This window comes from Lemur catta, chromosome 2 (assembly GCF_020740605.2).
Source record: "Lemur catta isolate mLemCat1 chromosome 2, mLemCat1.pri, whole genome shotgun sequence".
NCBI classification, from domain to species: Eukaryota; Metazoa; Chordata; class Mammalia; order Primates; family Lemuridae; genus Lemur; species Lemur catta.
This window is the reverse complement of record NC_059129.1, coordinates 50,148,553-50,172,029: the sequence shown is the minus strand read 5'-3', so window position 1 is coordinate 50,172,029 and position 23,477 is coordinate 50,148,553. Positions and strand designations below refer to the sequence as shown.

At 41.3% G+C, this 23,477-nt stretch overlaps 1 protein-coding gene across 6 annotated transcripts in view; it reads right to left on the bottom strand.

Moving 5' to 3' along the window:
• The window catches only part of LOC123632900 (adenylate cyclase type 10-like), a 31,127-nt gene that overhangs the window by 2,104 nt on the left and 5,546 nt on the right, over positions 1-23,477 (bottom strand). For 3 of the 6 annotated variants that reach the window (XM_045543660.1, XM_045543658.1, XM_045543659.1), the window contains 18 exons: positions 23,058-23,134; positions 22,766-22,955; positions 22,246-22,301; positions 21,388-21,541; positions 21,041-21,230; positions 18,227-18,498; positions 17,562-17,698; positions 16,602-16,730; positions 14,760-15,032; positions 13,404-13,739; positions 11,234-11,303; positions 9,804-10,023; positions 9,317-9,442; positions 4,716-4,888; positions 4,072-4,228; positions 1,867-2,071; positions 704-821; positions 109-307 (listed from right to left, as the gene is read on the bottom strand). In XM_045543660.1, coding sequence (XP_045399616.1) covers positions 109-307; positions 704-821; positions 1,867-2,071; positions 4,072-4,228; positions 4,716-4,888; positions 9,317-9,442; positions 9,804-10,023; positions 11,234-11,303; positions 13,404-13,739; positions 14,760-15,032; positions 16,602-16,730; positions 17,562-17,698; positions 18,227-18,498; positions 21,041-21,230; positions 21,388-21,541; positions 22,246-22,301; positions 22,766-22,955; positions 23,058-23,134 — 3,082 coding nt within the window. Of the gene's footprint in view, positions 1-108; positions 308-703; positions 822-1,072; positions 1,211-1,681; positions 1,779-1,866; positions 2,072-4,071; positions 4,229-4,715; positions 4,889-9,316; positions 9,443-9,803; positions 10,024-11,233; positions 11,304-13,403; positions 13,740-14,759; positions 15,033-16,601; positions 16,731-17,561; positions 17,699-18,226; positions 18,499-21,040; positions 21,231-21,387; positions 21,542-22,245; positions 22,302-22,765; positions 22,956-23,057; positions 23,135-23,477 lie in introns of those variants that run through there. The other 3 variants (XR_006733497.1, XR_006733498.1, XM_045543661.1) reach the window with 3 other exon arrangements.

Here is a 23,477-nt window from a genome sequence, read left to right as displayed (position 1 = left end):
AGCCAGGGAGAGGAGGAGTAGGGGAGGGATGTAGGCGCCAGAAAGAGTGTAACAGGGTTGAACCAAATGAGTTAGGTGTTAATTGAAGGATAGCAGAAAAACAGGTACCTTGAGGGTTTGGCTGTGAGTCACTGGGGGACTCTGCATGAAGATACCCTCTGGCATTTTCTGTAACATTAGCACTTGGCACTCTAGAAATCGGACAAAGCCATGTGAACCAAATAGTGAGGCATTGGTTTTTTTCACCAACTGGCAAGCCTTGGAGAAATGTTGCTCAAACAGGTCCCACTGTGAGTCCTGGGCAAACCTGGGGGGAAAGAGTCACAGCTCTCAGCTCTATCTCCTTCTGACCAACCACAGCTCTTTCATAAAACTGTCACTTCTTTAAGGCTCTAAAACCTCCTGGGCAGTCAGAATTGTGATGCTGGAAAGTAGCCAAGGCTACGAATTAACACACAAGGAGACCACTGATACTCAGTCTTGTCGGGGGTTACTCTAGCGCTGAAAAGTGACCGTAAACTTAATCCCCAACCTATAGGCCCAAACCTGTTAAGGGACAAGAGCCATTCTAATAAGAGGGTATGGGAGATGAAGGGTCTTTAAAAGTTGGTTAGAGATGTTGAATAGTCCTGCCTGGAGGGGTAAGATAGCTTAAATGACTTGAATTTCTATCCTTTCCCATAGACCTCAAGAAAGACATTACCACATGGCCAGGGAGGAGTGGATCCCCAGCATGACATTGCTCTGAGAGGTTAGAACACAGCTGTGCTCATGGTGTTGAGTGAACTGTAGACACTCGCCAAAGGGCCAACACCGCAATCCTGTGGACAGAGAAGGTAACTAGGCTAATATATGTTGTCACTCTAGGAATTGGGGAATCAAAGGTATATGGCACAGGGGAGGAAACGAGACCTGAAAGGCAGACACCCCTGAGTCACAACAGAGGCCACAGACTTATAGGAACCAGGGGCAAGTAGCAGAGGCCATGGCTGAGGGACAGGCTCATGACAGTGTTCCAAACCTAGGGCCCCACCTAAGGCCTGAGTGTAGTAGAGCCCTATGCAAGATTTACCTTTTCCATAGAGCAGCAGATCTAAGCAAGCGGAGTAAAAGCAGGCCAGGCCAAGGATGTCATGACCATGGGAAACGAGTGCCCACTGGCTCTTCAACACATGGACACACAGATCAAATCTGCCGAGAGACAGAGGCACTGGGACCAGCCAGGGAGTGAGGAGGATGGTGCAGGAAAGGAGGGGAAATTACACTTTCAAAGCAGCCTAAAAACTCCCAGATCTCTTCTCCATAGCTCTATTTATATAGAGAACATCTGTGTCTGGATCAGACCTGTCTCTAGGCATAGGAGGTGGGAAAATGCCTCAGATGCAGTTTCTGGGGTCTTGAGCTACTGCAATTCCCTACCTTCCTGCAGAAAATGAAAAAAAGGAAAACGGAAAGTTTATCCGTGAGCCCCAGTGCTGAGGAATATGTAGCAGCCTGGACTCTGCATTTCCACTCCTGACCCTCCCTGAACCCTGAAGATAATGCTTCCTGGGGAGCCAAGGGAGAGGCATCACTGGACGTGGAGGTGGAACAGTGTCTCCTTCTCACTCCAAACGTCTCTGAGAAAATATACCCACCCTCCTAGGAAACAAATACAAACGAGAGAAAATGATCTTCATACTTCTTCTTCAGAAATGCAGATCTGAAGAGAACTGAAAGAACCAGATTCTCTAGAGCTGGTTTCTTGAGGTGTCTGCACATCTCATGTGCTTGAAAACCTAAGCAGGTTAAAAAGCACTGTGTGAGGTCCAGCTGTGAACCTGGACTCTCTAAAAGCCCCAGGCCCACCGCCCTAAGCCCTGTTACCCAGCTTGATGGAGAAGTCCAGATGGCCAAGGCAGAGCTTGCTGTAGGCCAGGGCCTGCATGAGCTGGGCTGCGGCCAGAAGTCCCTCCCTGGAGAAGCAGCACAGGCTACTCTTCTGAATGGCCATCTGCTCACAGCGCAGCCACTTCTCCCTGTCACCCATGTTCTGGGAGAACTGGGATAGGTCCAAGTAGGTAGAGACAACCTGCAGGGAAACCAACACAGGGCAAAATATCCCACTGTACATTCACACGCCATTTCCATTTTGCCCCTTTCCTGTGTAAGAGCCTACTCTGGTGCCTTGCTGCTCGTTCAGTCAGACTCCTGCTGTCCCTGCCACTTGCTTCCACTCCAGCTAGGAAAGCAAGCTCCTTCCCATTCCTGTACTTCTAATTTGATCATTCTCACTGCCTGTGCTTTAAACAAACTACTTCCTCTACATGCCCCTCTTCTTCTCTAATTCAAGACTTTCCCTTTCAAAACACTGATCAAATTACTTCTTGTTTTCTTTAATTAAGGCCTCTGAATCTTGCTCCTGAGAGCTCTTCAGAACTGCTGCCCAGATCTCTATTATGCACATCTACATGCACATCTGACATAGCTAATGGCTCTTTTCTTGTTGAAACACTGTCTTCCCTAGGGTTCCAGGACACTATGCTCTCTTGGTTTTCCCCCTGTCTCCCTAGCAACTTATTCTCAGTTTCTTTCACTGGTTTCTCCTCATCACCTGACCTTTTAACACTGAAGGTGTTAACTCAGTCCTGGGACCTCCTCTCTTTTCTATGCTCATTCCCTTGGTGTTCATCCAGTTTCATGGCTTTAAATAGCCCTTGCATACCGATGGCTCCCATATGTCCACTTCCAGCTCAGACCTCTCGCATGAACCCTAGACTTGTATATCCAAGTACCTGCTCCACATCTCCGCCTGGACGTCGAACAGGCATCTCAGATTAAACATGCCCAAAGCTGTGCTCCCGAATCTTCCCCTAAGCACGTTCTTCTTGCAGACGTTCACATCCCAATTAAGAGCAACTCTATGCCTCTAGAAGTTCCGGTCATAATTTTGGGATTATCCTTGGCTTTCTCTTTCTTTCACATCCCAGAACTGATCCATGAGTGTATCCTGTTGGCTCTATCTTCACAAAAGACCACTCCTCCTCACTTCTGCCACCATACCAGTCCACGCCATCTTGCCTAAATCACCGCAGTAGCCTCCTAACTGGTCTCCCTGCTTCTTCCCTTGCCCCCTTCAGTTTATTCTCAACACAGCAGCCAGAATAATCTTACTAAAATATAAGTAGATCTTGTCACCTGCCTTCTCAGAACCCATCAATAGGCCCCCATTTCTTTTAGAGTAAAAGCCAAAATCCCTACAGTGGCCTATAAGATCTGCACCATCTGCCACCTGCCCTTCCCCCGTTCCTCAGACCTCATCTCCTGGGTCATGCTCCTCCTTCCCCACCTCCAGTCACACTGGCCTCCTCATTGTCCCTCAGACACAGAGGGTATGCTTTGGGTACTCACTGTGACCTCTGCCTGCACACTCTTCTCCCAGACAGCCTGGCTTACTTTCTCACCTCCCTCAGACATTTACTCCAATGTCACCTGCTCAGTGAGGCTTTCCCTGACCACCTTATTTAAAACTGCACCCCCCAATGAACCCCATGTCCCCCTGCCTTCACTTTAGTTTTCTCCATTGCATCTATTATCAGCTAACATATTATGTGTTTTACTTATTTATTATATTTCCTTGGAGCCAAGATCAGTGTCCAGATTATAATAGGTGTTCATCAAATATTTGTTGAATATATGGATAAAAGAGAAAGACACTAAAATTAGAAAGACACGTTTCTTTTCCTTTTTTCCTAAGTCAGCTGTTCTAATCCTTTTTCAGATCATGGATTTCTTTGAGAATCTGTTGACAACTATGATCCCTTCCCTAGCTCCCACCACTCCCCAAATGCACCTTTGGATATAAACACAAAATTCTGCATATAGGTCAGGGAGTTCACAGATGACCTCATAACTGGAAACCCATTTATAAACTGCAAGTTGAGAAACCCTGCTCAAACATGTGATCAGTGGTATCCAGTTAAGTCGGGGTTATAGGGGAACCATGCTAAAACCAGGAACTTGGCAGGGTCTTTCTCCACAGCACTTGAGGTTTCTGAGCGAGGTCTGAAGATAAAGCCAGGACTTGCTCACCTGGGCTTCATTTTCAAACTCCTCGGCTGAGTTCTTCTGCATAAGAGTGGCCAGACAGGCAAACCTGCGGCTGCTGGCTGCGGCCTCCAGGTTATAGAGCTGCCAGAGTAGGGAGAGGCAGTGCACCCGCTGCTGCAGGACCGCCAACTTCTTCTTACTGTTATGAAGCACAGGGTGGTTAGCACACCCTTGTTCCTCACCAATGCCCAACTTTCCCTCCCCACAAGAGATGCAAGTCAACTCATCGTGGGGCTGTCCACAGACTTTCAAACTCAGAAATGTTCCTGGAATCTCACTGCACCTAACCCCATATACCATTTTAATTCACTCCTCTTGATCAGGAAAAGTTCAGAGAGAGATTTTTTTTTAGAAGATTCATTCTTTGAATTCCTATTTGCTACATTTAATTGTCTGGGGAGTAAGGTGGAAGACCTAGAACTGTCCGTTACACACTTATCTGTTACATGCGTATATGTACATGCTGTCTGTTGTATGTTTGTCTATTAGACCCTTGGCGAGTACCAGATAGTAAGAAAAAAAGTAGTCTTAGGTCAATAGGGGCAAAGCTCCAGCCTGGATCCTAGTTTAGTTACAGTTTTCTGTGGCCCTAAAGGGAACCAGGACAACTTAGCCAGCCTTCTCACTTCTCACTAGGGTTGTTTGGAGGTTGGCTCAGGGAACGGGAATGCCAATACTTTTCCAGGAATGTTTGGAAAAGGATACCAAACCAGGTCGAAGGGAAATTCCTTTTCAGCAGTTGAAGGGCTTGCCTAGCCAATTTTTTGGCTAAGGTGATCTGTCCCATGTTGAAACAGACCTGGAGATGGGAAAAGAAGAAGCAGCAATGTAAATGTGGGAAGAGTACTGTGGGCAAGGTTTTAGATATAACTCACTGGCTCTCTCACTTTGAGATGGGTAGTGGGGGGTCACTGAGGTGCTACAGTGAGCTGGGTTGGAGCACACCCTGGTCAGAAGTCACACTAACAAGCACCAGTGGGGCCATAAGCAAGCAAAGGGGTGAGAAAATAGGATTGTGGAAAAGGCATCTTTCTTATGTCCCACACATTTGTCAGTGCTCAGCAGAGGAAGGCTGTGATTTAGAAAGTAAAGATGCTAGATTGAGATGAGATCGTCATGTGTATGGAGACTCAGATGCTCTCACATGCCATGGCAAGCACCTAAAATATCACCTACTCTTTTTTTTTTTTTTTGAAAATTTTTTTTTTAATTTCAGGATATTATGAAGGTACAAACATTTTGGTTACATTTTATGTATTTGCCTCACCCAAGTGAGGATTAGAGGCTTGCCCTTCCCCTCTACAATGCACACTGTGTCCATTAGTTGTGGGTTTACCCACCCCACAATCCCCTAATCTCTGGAGAATATTACTACAGTGTGAGCACCACAGTGTTGATCAGTTAGTGCCAATTTGATGGTGAGTACATGTGGAGCCTATTCTTCCAATCTTGTGATTCCTCACTTCGGATAATGGGCTCAAGCTCTATCCAGGAAAATATAAGAGGTGCTAGGTCACTGTCGTTTCTTATAATTAATATTCTACTGTATACATATACCAAATTTTAATAATCCACTCATGAATTGACGGGCACTTGGGCTGTTTCCACATCCTTGCAATAGTGAATTGTGCTGCTATAAACATTCAGGTGCAGATGTTTTTATTATAGGATGTCTTTTGCTCTTTTGGGTAGATGCCTAATGGTGCTATTGCTGGATCGAACGGTATTTCTATTTTTAGCTCTTTGAGGTATCTCCAAATTCTTTTCCACAGACGTTGCACTAATTTGCAGTCCCACCAGCTGTGTTGTTCCCATCTCTCCACATCCTTGCCAGCATTTGTTTTTTGGGGATTTTTTGATAGAGGCCAATCTCACTGGGGTTAGGTGATATCTCATTGTGGTTTTGATTTGTGTTTCTCTAATGATTAGAGATGTTGAGCATTTTTTATATGTTTGCTGGCCATTATTCTGTCTTCTTTTGAAAAGTTTCTGTTCATTTCCTTTGTCCATTTGTTGATGGGGTTGATTTTTTTCTTGTTGATTTTTTTAAGTTCTAGGTATATTCTTGTTATCAGCCTTTTATTGGATATGTAGAGAGCAAGTATTTTCTCCCATTCTGTAGGCTGTCTGTTTGCTCTAATGATAGTTTCCTTGGCTGTGCAAAAGCTTTTTAATTTGACCATATCTCATTTATTTATTTTTGTTGCTGCTGTGATTGCTTTCGGGGTCTTCTTCAAAAATTCTTTGCCTAGGCCGATGTCTGAAAGGGTCTTCCCAACATCTTCTTCTAGAATTCTTAAGGTTTCATGCCTTAGGTTTAATTGTTATCCATCTTGAATTGATTTTTATGAGAAGTGAGAGATGGGGATCCAGTTTCAATCTTCTGCATGTAGCTATACAGTTTTACAAGCACCATTTATTGAAAAGAGATTCTTTTCCCCAGTGTATATTTTTGTCTGCTTTGTCAAAGATTAGTTGACAATATGCAGATGGTTTCATCTCCGGATTCTCAGTCCTGTTCCAAAGGCCTATGTCTCTATTCTTGTGCCAGTATCATGCTGTTTTAGTTACTATAGCCTTGTAGTACAGCTTGAAGTCTGGTAGACTGATACCTCCCAGTTTGTTCTTTTTGCTGAAGATTGCTTTGGCTATACGAGGTCTTCTCTGGTTCCATACAAAGCATAGGATTATTTTTTCTAGAGCTGTAAAGAATGATGATGGTACTTTGATAGGGATTCCATTAATTCTGTAAATCACTTTAGGTAGTATGGACATTTGAACGATATTGATTCTACCAATCCATGAGCAAGGTAGATTTTTCCATTTGTTTACATCTTCTACAATTTCTTTTCTTATGTTTCATAGTTATCCCTGTATATGTCTCTCACATCTTTTGTTAAATACATTCCTAGATATTTAATTTTTTTTGAGGCTATTGTAAAAGGTATTGCATTTTTTATTTGAATTTCAGCTTGACGGTTATTGGTGTATATGAATGCCTCTGATTTGTGTGTATTGATTTTGTATCCTGAGACTTTACTGAATTCATTTATCAATTACAGGAGTCTCTTCATTGAATCCTTGGGGTGTTCTAGGTATAATATCATATCATTAGCAAAGAGCAAGAGTTTGATCTCATCTACCCCCATTCGGATGCCCTTAATTCCACTCTCTTGTCTAGTTGCTCTGGCAAGGACTTCCAGCACTATGCTGAATAGAAGTGGAGATAGTGGGCAACCTTGTCTGGTTCCAGTTCTAAGTGGGAATTGTTTCAATTTTTCCCCATTCAGTATGATATTGGCCGTGGGTTTATCAAAAATGGACTTGATAATTTTAAGGTATGACCCATCTATGCCTATTTTGTTAAGAGTTTTTATCATAAAGGTGTGCTTTACTTTGTCAAAAGCTTTTTCTGCATGTATTGAGAGAATCATATGGTCTTTGTTCTTGCTTTTATTTATGAGGCAAATTGCATTTATAGATTTGTGTATGTTGAACCAGCCTTGCATCCCTGGAATAAAGCCCGCCTGGTCACAGTGAATTAATTATTTTTTTGATATACTGCTGAATTCGATTTGCTAAAATTTTGTTGAGGATTTTTGCATCTATATTCATGAGGGATATTGGTCTGCAGTTTTCTTTTTTTGTTGTGTCCTTTCCTGGCTTTGGTATCAAGGTGAATATCACCTAATCTTATATCTCTCCTTTCTAAACAGGTTGCATTATCATAGTTAACGTGAGGAGTTGGAGATTATCCTATACCTTCACCTTCTAAGGCTAAATCCCCCAAGAAAGTGACAAAGTCTATGTGATTCTAGAACAATCTTGGAAGGATGGCACAATAACTTCTTTTTATAAAGGGGAAGAAATAATTATTTAACTTTGTTCTGAAGACCTCTTAGTTGAAACACAAATAATGTAACAGCATGACAACTCTAATATTCCCTTTGGCCTTCAAAGTCATTATACACATTAAGTTTATTCTCCTAACCAGGTTGTCTTAAAGTTTGCATTAAAATTAGTTTATATATACTCCAATGAGCAAAGCACACGAATGGACAATTCACAGAAAAATAAATACAAATAACCAATAAACACATAAGAACAATGCATCTTATTAAGAGATACATATTAAAACAATATAATTTTCATCTGGGGTTAGCAAGTTAAGAAAAGACTGATAACATCTGATGTGGGTAAGGATATAAAAATTCAAGGAAAACCTTGAATTGATATATTTTTGGTGGGCAATTTGGTGAAATATTTATTAAATGTAAAATCATTTGTATCTTCTGCCTTAGTATTTTCACCTCTGGAAATTTTTCTTATGGAAGTACTCTCACAAGGGAAAAATAGATATTTAACAGGAATATTCAGGCTGGGCACGGTGGCTCACGCCTATAATCCTAGCACTCTGGGAGGCTGAGGCGGGAGGATCGCTCAAGGTCAGGAGTTCGAGATCAGCCTGAGCAAGAGTGAGACTCCCTCTCTACTAAAAAATAGAAAGAAATTATCTGGACAACTAAATATATATATATACATATATATATATATACACAAAAAAAAAATTAGCCGGACATGGTGGTGCATGCCTGTAGTCCCAGCTACTTGGGAGGCTGAGGCAGAAGGACTGCTTAAGCCCAGGAGTTTGAGGTTGCTGTGAGCTAGGCTGACTCCACGGCACTCTAGTCTGGGCAACAGAGTGAGACTCTGTCTCAAAAAAAAAAAAAAAAAAAAACAGGACTATTCACTGTAGCAGTGTTTATAAGAACCCCCAAATCAGAGACAACCTAAATGCATGTGAAGAAGGGAGTAGCTAAACTATGTTTTGTCCAATGGAGTACTTGGCAGCTGTAACTATGTGGTGGATCAATATGTATACCAACATACAAATATGTTCAATCTGCACTACGAAGAATAAAAGCAAGCTGCAGAAGAAAGACAATGTGAAATATGATCCTATTAAAAAATAATGGCAAACAATGACATGACTGTATATACGGTTGGTAGAATATGCATAAAATTATTAACTATGGCAGGGGTGGCGTGGGATTAGTGGGGAGCTCTTTCGCTTTCTACATATTATATATTTATACATCTTGAATATGTATAGACCTTTTATTACATTATCACATTTACAAAAAACAACAAAGATATTTTAAAAGAAATAATAGGGTAACCCTCAAGGAGAAATAACCAAAACTGCAAGGTCATCCCCTGCCCTCACCTCTGACCAAAGACAGCAGAAAGTGGCCTCCTCAAACTGACAGATCTTCACCTTGTGTTTTCTCAAGAATGAGAATGCTGAGGGTTGGCCCAGAAGACTGCTTGCCTTCCTCAAATAAAAGAAGGCCTTCAAACAGGACAAGGGATGAAGAAACTGGATTAGGATTAGGATGATGCTAGGGGTGAGATTAGGGCAAAGGCGGGAGGAGGTTGTTATGAGGGTCCAGGTACAAATTTGCATGGGGTTCGGATTGTGAGTTAGAAACAGGAGCCGCGCTGCTTGTGCCAGGGTCGGGGGCAGTGCTGGCACGGGCTGGAGCTCTTTCACCACCACATTCCCACTTCATGTTTGCTCCTCAAGCCCTTCTAACTCCTCTCTCTCTCTCCCACTCTCCTCCACTTTTCACTCATGGTTACTTGAGAGTAAGAAATATCAATTCCCAAAGTAAAAGGGCTCAGCTCAAGGGCAGAGAGCAGAGCTTGCTCACCATGTAATGATCTGACAAGTCCAAGGAGGCGGCAGCAGCCTCCAGCAGGTAATAAAATGCACAGGTGGTTTTTCCAATGACCAAGCAGTGCTGGGTGAGGGGTGAGAGCACTAATTGCAGGATTTCCTCACAGTGGCAGGGCTTCCTGGTGAATAGGCCCTTCTTGGGGCTAGTCTCAGCCAGCTTCCTATTCACTTGCTCCAGAAACTCTTCCTCTGTTCTTTGTGGAAAGAAGATGAAAAACTGAGAGTGGCCACAGAGCTGCTACTTTTGTTGGGGCCTTACCAGGTCTCAAAGTCACTTTTCCCAGGAAGCTCTCCTGTGTAATTCATTACTTCTTTGTCTATCCTTCTCCTCCATTACTCCATACATTTTTGAAAGTCAGGGAGCAGAGCTACAACTGCAAAGCTCTACTGGAGATTTAAAAAAGCCTAAAGTCAACCTAAGTACCTCATAATCTAAATGGGGAAATATCACATCTGAAAAGTAAACTAACAATGTAAGTGTTAAATAAAACATAAAAATGATACAAAGCAATAAATAAAACTTTTTGTTAGTATATTTGAATTTTGTTATAGCACATTTCATATTATTTTATACAACATCATCATCTAATTCTACAACAACCCTGGCATTCAGGCAGCCAAAAATTACTTCTCTTTTACAGATGAAGAGATTGAGGCTCAGAGTTAAGTGACTTACAAATGGCTTCACAGCTACTGAGAGATAGAACCCAGACTAGAGCTCACCTTTCTGACTACTAATCCAGTGTACTTTCCACAGGCACCCTGAGCTCAAAAGAGGTCAGATCTCTCTGAGCTACAATGACATAAAAAAGTAAAAACTGAGGAAGGCCTTGAAGGATCGTCAACGCATTGGTAAGTGGAGGGATGCAGAGGCCACTCAGTATTTAAAAACAGAAAGTTGTGTAAGCAAAGACACACAGGTTGGGGTGGTTCATGTGGAATAGATTTTTGTTTTAAAACATAGGAAATCGGGTTAGATAAGTGGGATGGGAAACTATATAGAGTGACTGGTGAGCTCAAGGTGAGGACATTTAAAATTGATGGGATAAACATTAGAAAGCTAGGAGGTACATGGTTAGGAAATGTATACCTATCTTAATATCATCTGGGGTAAAAATAATTCAGAAGACAAATTTATAGTTGAAAAAAATCTGCTACATATTAAATACATTTGAAAGCTATTAAATAAAGGTTTTCTTAACAAGAAATAATTTCCCTATAGAGAATCAAAAATTGCCTTTCTGAATCTTCTCTGTCAACCTGCATTTTGGGCTGAGTACAGGAGTCACCACTCCTGCGGGGTCACATGCCCTCCCACTCTGCAAGTGCAGTGAGCGCCCCAGTATAATGGTCCTCTGTCTCTCATGCTTGGCCCCCTCCATGTCTACCCTCAGCATCCATCACCTGCAGTGTTCACTCGAGAAGGCCTCCTGAGTGCTGGATGGTTTTGCCTGGAACCGAAAGCTACCTTCACCTGTAGGAAGAAAAATTATAATTAATTATCCATGTTTGGATTAACTGAGGATATTTCAAATTTCTGCCTTTCCTCTGCAGCTTATAACACAAAATTAGGATAGTAGATTGTAGATTCCTTAATGACAACTATGTATGATTCAAATAGTAACTCACTCCTCATTCCCAAACCTCAAAACCAGTTCCTACCTTAAAGGAGGCCCTCAATGTTTGCTAAATGAAGAAAAAGGTGAGTAAAGAATGTGTCCATCCTGATTGATGGCTACTTCCAATAGTTGAAATCCCTGAATACATCGGGATCAGGTCATTACCATATCAGAGTGAAGTTCAGAGCCTGAGACCAAGTGAAGAAAATCATGATAGCACAAGGTGCCACAGTATGCTAGAGTCACGGTGGGCAACGGAGGTTTCCAGCTTTACCTCGCTGGCCATAAACAGCCTTTATCCTCCATATTTGACTCTTCTTCTGCAGCTGCCTTCTCACAGATCAAAACAGCAAATATTAGGAATGACATCGGATGCTACCTATAAGGGTTCAGGACATGGGTCGATGGACTGATAAGGAGTCTAAGAGAACTGTTAGAGGGAAGATTTGGGTTAAGTAAAAGGACTGGCTCTCTGATGGTAATGATGTCAAATAACAGCTAAGGTAACTGAGGAAACTGGCAGCACAACTGCAGTGCAGAGCTCCAAGGAGCACCATCATATCACAGCCTCTGTAAATATCACCCTCTGGAGTTGGGCAGTGCCCGGTCTGCAGGGCCATGCACGGAGGCTCTGGGTCTGGGACACCTCCTCAGGGTTCTGATGGGCTGGGAAGGTCCTGAGCTTCTCTCTCATATATGGGCAGGCTGTCTCATCCAAAGCTGACAGTGACCTCTTAAAAGCAAAAGGTCATAAAGGAAATATGAACAATAGCATAATTTCTTCACAATATCAGACTTCAGAAAGTACAAAAAGTGCAAAGGCCCACGGCATTCATCAGCCAATGACCAATTGCTCCAACTCACTGGTCCACCTTCACAGAGCTGGCATAGTGTTACAGCTAGAAGAGGATCACAGAGAAAATCTCTCCTTTTTGTCGTTCACCAGTAACTATCTACCATTTCCCCCACACCACCTTCCCACCCCCAATACCAAAGCCAACTTCTCTTTTATCAAAGTAGGGAAAGAGAAGATTTGGTTGGTTCTTGGGAGCTGTCTTCAAATACGGAAGAGAGTACTATGAAAAATGGGTAAAGCTGCAAGGAGATAGATTCCACCCTGATAAAGGAAGGACCTTTCTGACAGCTGGAGACAATGAAATGAGCTGTCCTTTAAGGGAAGCTAACTGAAAAGGTTAAAACAAAAATGGATGAACTCTCATCTGGCATGCAGTTTAACGGGCTATGGTGAACATCTAGCCACTAACACAACCTTCTTCAAGTAGCTAACTCCTACTTATCCCTTAAGACTCAATTCTGGCATTATCTCCTTCAAGGAAAATCTTCTCTGACACATTCCTCAGGCTAGGTTAAGGTTGCTTCTCAAGGGCCAACCCCTGTTTATGCCACTTTCATTGCTTTTTACCATGCCATACTGGAATTCGCTGTCTATATGTCTGCTTTGCCCCCCAAAGCTATCAAGCTTCAGGAGGTCAAAGACTGAAGCTTATTCACATTGTATACCTAATACCTAGTACAGCATCAAATACACATAAGGACTGAATATATGTTTACTAGGCTGAATAACAATAATGGTCATAATAAAAACAATAACCAAAGCATATTGAGCACTCACCACATGCCTGGCACTTTTCAGAGAACATTACATATTTTAACTAATTTAATCCTCACAACAACCCTATGAAGTTGGTATTATTTTCCCCAATTAATTGAGGTTATGTAACTTGTCCAAGATTGCCAACCAAAACAAATATGATCTCTAAGGTTCCTTTTAATTCTGTGATTGCATTTTTCTTATCTCTAGTACTTTGGGGATAAGCAGTTCTTTCTACCTACTTTTCTCCCTTAATCTATTCCAACTTTTTGATGAAGAGCTCTAAGTACATGAAGAAAGAGAAGTGCTGCCCGTATGTCCTCTTTCTGCCTCCTGGGTTTACCTTGGGGAGAAGGCAGCTGCAATTTGTCTGTGATCACTTGTGTTAGCACCGAGCCAGTGTCTTTGTAAGTGCAGAATCGGGAGGTCCCATTGGAGCTCTTGGTAGAATAGATTGCAAAGCGATGGAAGGGAACAAAATCCCCTCCATGACAGCTCCCACAGCGGCAGGCCAAATCTTGGAGAAAGCAGGCACATTCCAGGTGCAGAGCTATCTGTTGTTCTTTGGGCCACAACTCCCAAGCAGCTTCCCGTAATAAAGGTACTCCAAATTCCAACACCTTGGTTTGAGGTACAGATAGTTCCTCTTGTAGCCTGAGAAGAGAGGCTGAGCCAGCAACTGAAATTTAAGAAAATCTAAGTGAGAGTCTCCCTTAAGGTTCTTTTATGCGACATTATGGCAAACTCCCAAGTATATGGCTGTGAGTATATAAGAAAATTTTATTTATAACTCTTGGTTGGTACTACTGCCTCCTTTGTATAAAGAATTTTGCACCATTCTGAGAGTGATGTTGACCACATGGAGCATAAAATACAAAGAAGAGATGATCAGTGGTATAGAAGTATACTGCCAAGATTTCTTAATTGGTCCTCCTAAATTGAGATTTTACTTCTAATTATTATAAATGTCAAATCATAACAAATGCTCTGTTCAGAGACAGGGCCCAAACATATTTCAAAGTTAAAGGGAAATTATTTGTGAATTATATGTGCTCTGGGTAGTACATACTACAATTTTATTCTTTCGTGTGGAAAATCTGAGATTGCAAGCTATTTATATCTTGCTTTGTTCATGTCTGTTTCAATACCACATGTGTTTATTTTCCTTCTAAGTTTCTAAAATTAAGAATGGTTTACCCTTTTTTTTTTTTATCATTATTTGTACCTAGAAGCCAATAAAACATTATGGCAATATTTTCTGAATCAAAAATCAAAACATAAATACTAACACATGGGTTAACAAGAAGCTGGAATTATTGAAATTAGGACATTTCTGAAAAATGCAGGGTATTTTTTCCATCATAACCATGGCTCCTTCATGGTTTAAATGATCTTATTCTTTCTGCTTCTTAGCCGTAAGCTTTAAGAGAAAGGCCCTCAAGCTGAGTGTGGTAGTGCACACCTGTAATTAGGAGGCTGAGACGGGAGGATTGTTTATGCCCACAAGTTTGTCCAGCCAGGGAAACATAGTAAGATCTTGTCTCTTAAGAGAAAGAGAGAGAGAGAGAGAGAGAGACAGACCTGTGATATATGATATTTTTATTTATTTACTGAATATATGCTATTGATGGTCTTTGTGAACACAGATATCCCCACTGGGGCTCTCTGTTCAGACCTGAGAGAACAGTCCCTTCCTCACCTGACTTTTTCTTCTTCGCTTTGGTTTGATGGATGACGTCAATAGAGGAGGGTGCTAATATGGGCTCAGCAGGAAGGTTTTGGCTCTTGTTGAGCCAGCGGAGCACACGTATATCCACAAGAGCCCTCAACACCTGCAATAGTTTCTTTTTATCCCAGCCAGGCAGAAGGTGCTGCAGCAAATCTATGTGGAAGGAGTGACCAATGACTGCAGCACACTTGACCAGCAACTGTTTCTCTGTGCCCAGTTGATCCAGTTGGTTTACTGCTATTTCTAAAAATCAATCAATCAATCAATCAATCAGCAATAAACAATGTTTCTACAAACCTAGGATACAACGTGGTGATAAACTGTCCATCTTTAAAAAAAAACAGGTGCGCTTTTCATCTCTCCCTACCCACTGCCCTACCTTAATCCTCCCTTCTCCACTCAGCCAAATCTCTTCAAAGAGCCTTATCTCCACGTCCTGATCTCCCACTCGTTGTTTTACCAATAACAATCAGGTTTTTACTACACTACTGAAACTGTTCTCCCCAGTCACCAACGGGTTTTGTCAAAAGACCGAAAACTGTGCTCTGAATCACTCGACTATATTAATCCTTCCCATTTTCACATCCTATTAGTACCCAGACCCTTTTCTTCTTATTTTCAGCTAAACTTGTAGGCCAGGCTTCCTGGTCCCAGATCTCTGATATTTATAGAGATCTTAATTAACCTCAAGCATTTCAGTAAATCTTTCCACCATTCTGATGTAAAGTAGTTGGTATTAAACCAGTAAGTCACCAAGCCAAAAGCCTTAGAATAATTCTAAACGTTTTCCTTTCCCTCACAACCTAATGGTCATCCTCTTTCTAAGTGTCTCTTGTATATGTTTCCTCCTAAACAATTTCAGTATAAGTAGTCATTTTCACCTGGATCACTATAATACCCTGTTTTGTACATCTCCAATCTTCTCCCATTCTTATCGCAATAATATGTTAACTAATAGCAGAATAATATATCTAAAGTACAAATTCTGTTAGTCTCCTTCTTAAATACTTTTATAAATTATACAGCCTTTTACAACCTAGCTTTGGCTTTTCATTTAGATCAGAGCTTTGCTGAGCTATTCATTTTAGCTTGTGAGTTAACAAGGCCTTTTTCCTTACCCGATAATGTTGACCCTGGGTCAATTTTATAGCTGTTTCCTAGGATAACATTAGAATTTCAGCTGTGTTACCAGGTAATGTTGCTTACACTAAGAATGACCTCTGATTGGCAAACTAAATTTGGATTAGGAAAACTGAATGAACTGGTGGTCAGTCACAGGTTTGGGCTTCCTTGGCTGTACTAATTCTTATAATAGGTCACGTCCCTTGTAGGACCTGAAAGCTACACCTATCGGGCTGTTATAAAAATTTCTAGTTGGGACATGGGGCTTCTAAACACCCATGCATCATGGTCTCATTCCCCACAGCTGGGCTACTACTTGAGGCTCCAGACAGTCGCCCCGGGACTGTCATGTAAATTGCTGTGAGGCATCTTCCTGAAGAAAAACCCCCTGCTGCTGTCCTGCTAGCATGCTGTGTTTCCTTCTGAGTAAGTAGAGCCAATGCCAAGGATAGTCAATCACAGTTGTATGAGTGTAAACTGTCTATTGGACCTCAAACCTCCACAGTGAAGAGCTTTTAATAGCTAAAAGTCACAGAATATTTATGATGTGCCATGAATTATTTCATTCAATCCTTTTTAGGAGAAAATGAAGCCAGAATGATAATGAGGAACCTATACTCAATCGCCCACCAAATTCCTAGCTGCAATGACAGCTGTAATCAGTTCACTTGTGGTCTTCAGGGGACTTGCCTTTTAAAGATGGTGGGAGAAGCAATGTATCCAAGTTCACGTCATCCTTGACTGTGCAGACATAAAGTTCCTGGTCTTCTTCAGAGCTGGCAGGAGAAGTACTACACATTGTGGATTTCATGACATTCGCTGTAGAAAAAGAGGACTGTGACTGACGAAAACAACATGCTCAGTGCATGCTAGTTTTAAAGGCAAAAAATCCCAAGAATTTAGTCAAAAAATGAAAGGATGAGGATGAACGGAGTGTACTATGGTTTAAAGTGTTTTACCTCACTCATGCTGCCTGTTCTCTAATTTTCTTTTGTAAACTAACAACATTCTCTGTATCATATACTATTCCTGTTCACCTTATAACAGTGCTTGTCTCCCTTACGTCACAGATCTAGGATGCCTTTCTGTATTTATACATACTGCTACGCCTTACTCCTCTCCCACACTCCTCCTTCTCCCATCCCTTATCCAAATTGTCAAGTCATCCTTCTCACCAGTAATGTTCAATTTTCTATTCTGGACTCTCATGTTTATAAATGCTCTTTTCCTATCCCCTCCTCCTGGGATGCTTAAAAAGGAACTACTATAGATTGATTGACTGAATTAAGTTATCTGAGGCAGGTATTTATTGTTTTCACCCTAGTTGCATAATATTTGTATAGTGTATAGTCAGGCATGGTGGCACATGCCGGTAGTCCCAGCTACTTGAAAGGCAGGAAGATCTCTTGAGTCCAGGAGTTCGACTTGCAATGAGCTATGATCACACCACTGTGCTCCAGCCTGCGCAACAGAGTGAGAACCTGTCTCTTAAAAAAAAAATTGTGTAGTGTGTTTACCTGGGGAGGCCTAACTGGTCCCACAATGTCAGTGGGGAATCGGTATGTGTTGCATAAAGACCAGGTGATGGATGCAATGTTAGAGAATAAACAGCAGCTGAACCAGGGCAGAACCCTACTAAGCTAAGCTTACCAGAGAGGGTCTCCCACTTGCTGTTCTCCTTCTCCTCCTTTTTTAGGTCATGAAAGAGCAATATGTCCTTAGACAGAAGGTCCTGGCACAGGACCTTACAATAGAGGGGGTTTCCAAAGCACCTGCGGAGAAGGTAGCTGCAGGGAGATAAGTAGAGGATGATTAAAGATGCCCACTTGAGGGAAACCAAGCATAAGGGTACTTCACACTGAGGAATCTTCTCTTGTTAAAGTCAGCTCTTGATGATATACTAACAGAGGGAAGCAGAAGCATAGAAATGTAAAAAATTAATTTCTGATTGGCTTTGAAATGCATTTTGGCAGGAACTTTTCTTTCTCAACTATTTTGCTTCTACTGATGTTGAAAGGAACCTCACTAAACATCCCCTCACTAAAGGCAGAAACTGGCCTGATCACATATAATTGACACGTTAAGCAAGCCATCCAAGTCCTAACTGTCTTGTGAAAACCTTGGTGGACAGCCCAGGGAGGTAGCCCCTTACTAGTTTACAGGGAGACCGTCTCCCTTAAATCTAGTCTTGAGCCTCATCAGTTTCTAATACCATCCTCTCCCCCAACTCCAGAAAGTAAGACCTGAGCCTTCTGACTTTTATAATGGCACTGGCCCCTCCCTTAATGAAGTGCCCCACTAGTCCTACCACTCACATCTGCAGCTCTGGGGGGATGCTCACCACCCCTAGTTCCCGACATGCCATTCTCAACAACGAGGTTGTTGCCAACTTCAAAATAGGCACAAAAACAGCCTGAGGGCTCTGCAGGAAGTGCTGGGCCCAGCCACACAGGGTGAAGGTAGAGGTCAACGTCATCACCATGACGACGGGCACTCTGGAGAGCAATGTTCCCAAAAACTCCCAGGAAGCTGCATCCATATACTGGGCCTCATCAATGAGGAGAATCAGCGGTGTTTCCCTCACTGCCTGTAAATAACAGCAAAGAAACAACAAAAACCTCTGATTAGAAATGAAGTCGCCTGGTTTTCAAATCTACCACGAATTTCCCATCAATAATTTAAGTAAAATGTTAACGCAGGCTGGATTTTTCAGAATAATTGTATTCTAAGTACAGGTGATATTTTACTTTATAAATAAAAAAATATTGCCTATATATTTAATTCCTAAAACAATGTGCTGAGTTTCTGTGGACAAGAAAAATACTCTAACTGAAAAATGAAATAAGCATCAAAATATTTTCCAAATCAAACTTAAAGCTTTCAAATATTTCATTTTGGCAAAGGCTTCATCCTGTGTGGGAGTTCATAATACTTTCAAACAGCAATTTCCAACCCAGGCTGCACGTCAGAATCACCTGCCAGTGCTTGCCAGCACTACCAATTACCAGGTGCCGCTCAGGTAGACTTTAAAAACGTACTCACTTTTATCCAGATTCCCCACTCCCATTCCATTCACCACTGCCTCCAGTGACCATTCTAAATGTGTTTATTGTACAGCTTTTTGTTTGTATCGTGTTCTTATAAAATATGCATTGTTGTTTTTTCAAGTAAATTGCTTTTATGTAAATGCTACTGTATTACAGATCTCATTTTTCTTTCTTTTTATTCAAGACTGTTTTAAGATTACTCCATATTGCTATACTTTCATCTATTCCCTTACTTCTAATTTCTGCATTTTATTCAATCATGTTCATCCATGCGTCATGCCAACACCTCACTGGCCTCCACAAACACACACTGCAATGAATATACTCTTTGGTATATGTATGCCCAGGAGTGGAATTGCTGGGTCTAGAAGATGCATGTTATTAAAATTTGACTAGTTACTTTTAGATTGCTTTCCCGGATGGCTCATACAGATTTTTGATTCCATGATCCTGAGATAGAGCCTGAGTATCTGTATTTTTAATAAACAGGAGATAAAATAGCAATCCACCTGCATTTAAAACCACTGTTTTAAATTAAGTTACTAAAATTTCATTAAGAAACAGGATCAGGAAAAAGCCAAGACCTTTTCTTGTATGCTGTGCTGTAGGATGAATCCAAGGTTAAAGACAGACAACAAACAATGAATACATCAACAAACAGGCAGGCCAAGAAATGCCTAAATCAAGGTGTGATGTGGATAGATTAAAATGAGCATAAATTATCTCCACATATTAAGAGACAATGGTACGTAGCAAAAGTACCCACCTCCTGAAGCACTTGAATAAAACATGCTTTAACCTTCTTTTGTCTGACCAGGTCATCCATGTGTGAAACTTCGAAGGACAAGGGAAACTGACCAGGAAAATTGTTATATATTAGCATTCAAAATATCAAACTAATAAAAATATGTGGGTTCTTCAAAAGGCACAGAAAATGATTCTATTTTGACTGAGAATGGGTTTCTGCAAGACTGCGCACAGAGTTACAAGGGCCAATCCAACAAAAACGTACAGTTCAGAGGGTGAGATTGAAAGTCCGTGAGGGTTAGAGACAAGGTATCTATCGTCTTTCCATACCAGACTTTGGAAAACCCTTAAAGGGTTATGACTAAGAAAAAAATGACAAGTTTGACTTAGCAATGTCACTTTGGGCAGCTCCAGTACCCCAGTTATTCTAAGTATACCAGGAAGAATCTGTACATGAGACTTGTCAGAAAAAGATGCAACAGATATCACCTAACATTGTTTCCCGTGCTAGGCTGAGGCACATGAGATACCATGAACCTGTGAGCCCAAGTGAGATTATTGCTAAACTGCATTGGTGAGGGTTAGAGTCCCAAGTAAGTCCTGTCTTGAGAGAGGGCTACACCCAGGGATTGGACAGATTTTAATGTCCTCTATTTTCCATTGAATACAATACTGTGTAGGCTGGGTACATTAAGAGAAGTGATAGAGGATAAATAAATGGAATTGTGGACCAGGGAGCTCTTAGCCTGCTCGCTATTGGGTACCCCACAAACCCTTAGACCATTGGAAGCTTTTGAGATTCAGGTGCTGGTTCAAGTGATAAATTCTGTGGCAAGGAAACAGGAAAGTAGGGTTAAAAAATAAAAAATTGCAACTGACTCAAGAATACATGAATGTAACTCCTGAGGATGTGAGTCAGAATGATCTCAATATATTTAGCATTTTAAAATTTACAATGTAATATTTTATATATTATCTCCTTTAAAATTCATGCAACAACTATATAAAGTACTGTAACATTATTTCACAGATGAAAAAAATTATGGCTCGGAGAGGCTAAGTGATTTGCTCCAGAACATACAACTATCAAGTGTCAGAGTCAATCCTAGAATCCATTCTCCTAAAAAGGAAAAAGCCTGACTTTTGGTGACACAGGGATTTCAAATCTCAATCCTCCTATTACTGTATGTTCTTAGTATGTATGTGTGTTTGTGTGTGTGTGTGTCCTATATATATGTACATGGCCTAAAGGTATTAGATTAGAAGACAATCTTGGGTCTGACTACCCACAAAAAATAACAGTAATACAATTCAGAAAGCCACTGTCTTCATTACCTTCACAAAGAAGAGTTCGTTGAAAAGGCAGTGAAGTGGTTCCTCCACCATCTGGCAAAGCTGTCTTTGTAGGCACTCTTGCCGGTAATAGGCTGGGCATGTGTCAATCTCAAAGAAGATGGCCATGAGGGTCTGGATGGCATAGAAGCGCTGCTTGGAATCTGCTTCCTTCAGCTTCAATGGCAACACCCTGGTGAACGTTACTGTGATCATGGGAGTCCCCTGTACCACACACAGGTTACTCCCTCCAGCAGCCCAAGGATGCTGAATCTAAGTGACACAAGAGTCTCACCAATAAGGGAAAGAAGCCCCAAGAGAAGTATAAGTCAGAAAGCAGGAGTCTTTACCTATGCCCTTCCTTCTGGGCCAAGAAGTTTATTTCAGCCAACAGCTGGCTTTTTCCATATCCTTTTCCACCTTCATACAAAACCGCTTGTCCCTTCTTCTGGTACAAACACCATTGCTGTGCCATTCGGAAGGCTTCCAATTCTTTTTCCCGGTCTGTAGAGAGAAAGGGAGCACCTAACACTCCTGTGCTTTTTAGTAGACACTCTACTGATTTGAATTAATTTGCAGAGCTAAGTCACAAAATGGCTTTTTCTCCCTCCCCAGAATCCTGGGCAGAATCCCAGTCTTTGATGGGGACTCACATCTCTTTCCAGAAAATCAACTCTGAACTATACAAAAGGTATGCTGGTCTTGAGGGCTTAATAACATTCAGAACAATTAGGTATCACATGGACTTGAGGGCTAATATATCTTGTTAATTTTTTGTAAAATTTTCCATAATAACAATTTAGTCTTCAAAGTCTGTCACTGCTATGTAAAGATAATGGATTAATAACTATAGATTAAAATGTAAAGACAGGGAATGTACAGTGTGGGTTGCAACAATCTTGGCGCTATCTTCACTGTTCTGAGGATGAAAATTTCTCTTTAAAGACGATCCACAATAAGCTGGTCAGACCTCAATAACTGAACTCTGACTTATGAAGATGCTTATAAAATATTGGTACTTCTCAGCCAAAATAATAGCACTCTACCTGAAATTTGAATATTCAACATGGAAAAGAAATAGTAGGTCCTCTTCAGAATGAATATAAATTAAAAGCATTTAGTCTTGCATTGTTTTGTTTTTTAAATCACATTTAGCCATCTATCGACAGCTGAAACAAATATGATTTAAGTTAGAAAAGAAAACTTACCTAACAGAGGGTGATTTTTGTCTCTCTCTCTGGCCAAATGCCTTTTCCCAAACATTCTGGGGAAAAGAACAAAGGGAAATGTGGCTATTAAATATAGATTGAGGAACAACTGTCCTCATAAGCAAGTACTTTCACATAACTGAAGAGGTACAGAGTTCTGTACAAAAGAGTTTTTAAAAACTAAAAATTGTTAGAGAAGGAGCAAAGGAGTATTACTAATTGTCCCAGGATCAGGGGAGTAAATAAATAGTGAAGTACACAAATGAAAAAGAACAAAGCACATCTGGGTTAGTGACCTATTGCTATTCTCTTCCTGTGGGAGAGCGAGAAGTTCACTGAGGAACTAGCTAAGAGCTAAACGTGAAAGCTAAAGCTCTCAGACACCAAACCCTCCCCTTGTATGCCATGTTCCAGCAGGCCAGTACTAGCAGCATTTCAATTTCACACAATCAAAAACTTATTATTCCTATGCCCTGACTCTGTAAGAGATGGGAATGAACTATCACATCACGATACTCACATACATCTTCTATGGCCAAAATATTCATAAATCTTCCCTGGGTTAGAGATGTTTTTCATCATTTTCTCTGGGAGTTTCTTGAAGTTGTATGCAGGTAGCATGGATCTTAGATATGTTACCTCGTCACAGGACACCAAACCTGGATAAGCAGTTATCATTCTGGCCATGAGACTCACTTTTGGGCCGATAACTGTGTCAGAAAGACAGTAAAGAAAAGAGTGGAGAATTTTGGATCATGTCTTCCACCTTCATCCCCTAAGTCACAGAGCTAACAGTGACAGAGCCATTCTACCTGTATATTCGTGTCTTGCTACTGCTCCAACCACACCACAGAATACTGGTCCATTGGTGATACTGATGGAAACAAGCCTGGGGATGAGAAAGGCAACAGTGGGTAATTATACAGTCAGAAGAGGCCAAGTCAGACACTAATCTGCCACTCCCTAGATCCAGAAGTCTAGTGTTAAGAGTTCAGAATGAAAAAGGCCAGGGAGATGACCAAAAGGAAAAGGATGGCCCCCTACTTCAGGAGTTTAGTTGGGGGTTATTATTAGTTGGAGGTAAAAAGATAAAAAAAATCTTACAACTGTCAGATGATTTATATATGCTTTTTGGGGTACTTTCAAATTGATCACCTCATCTGATCCTTTGAGAAATAATTAACAATAAACCTGTATGGTAGGTAAGGCAAATAGTTTAACATCATTTAAGA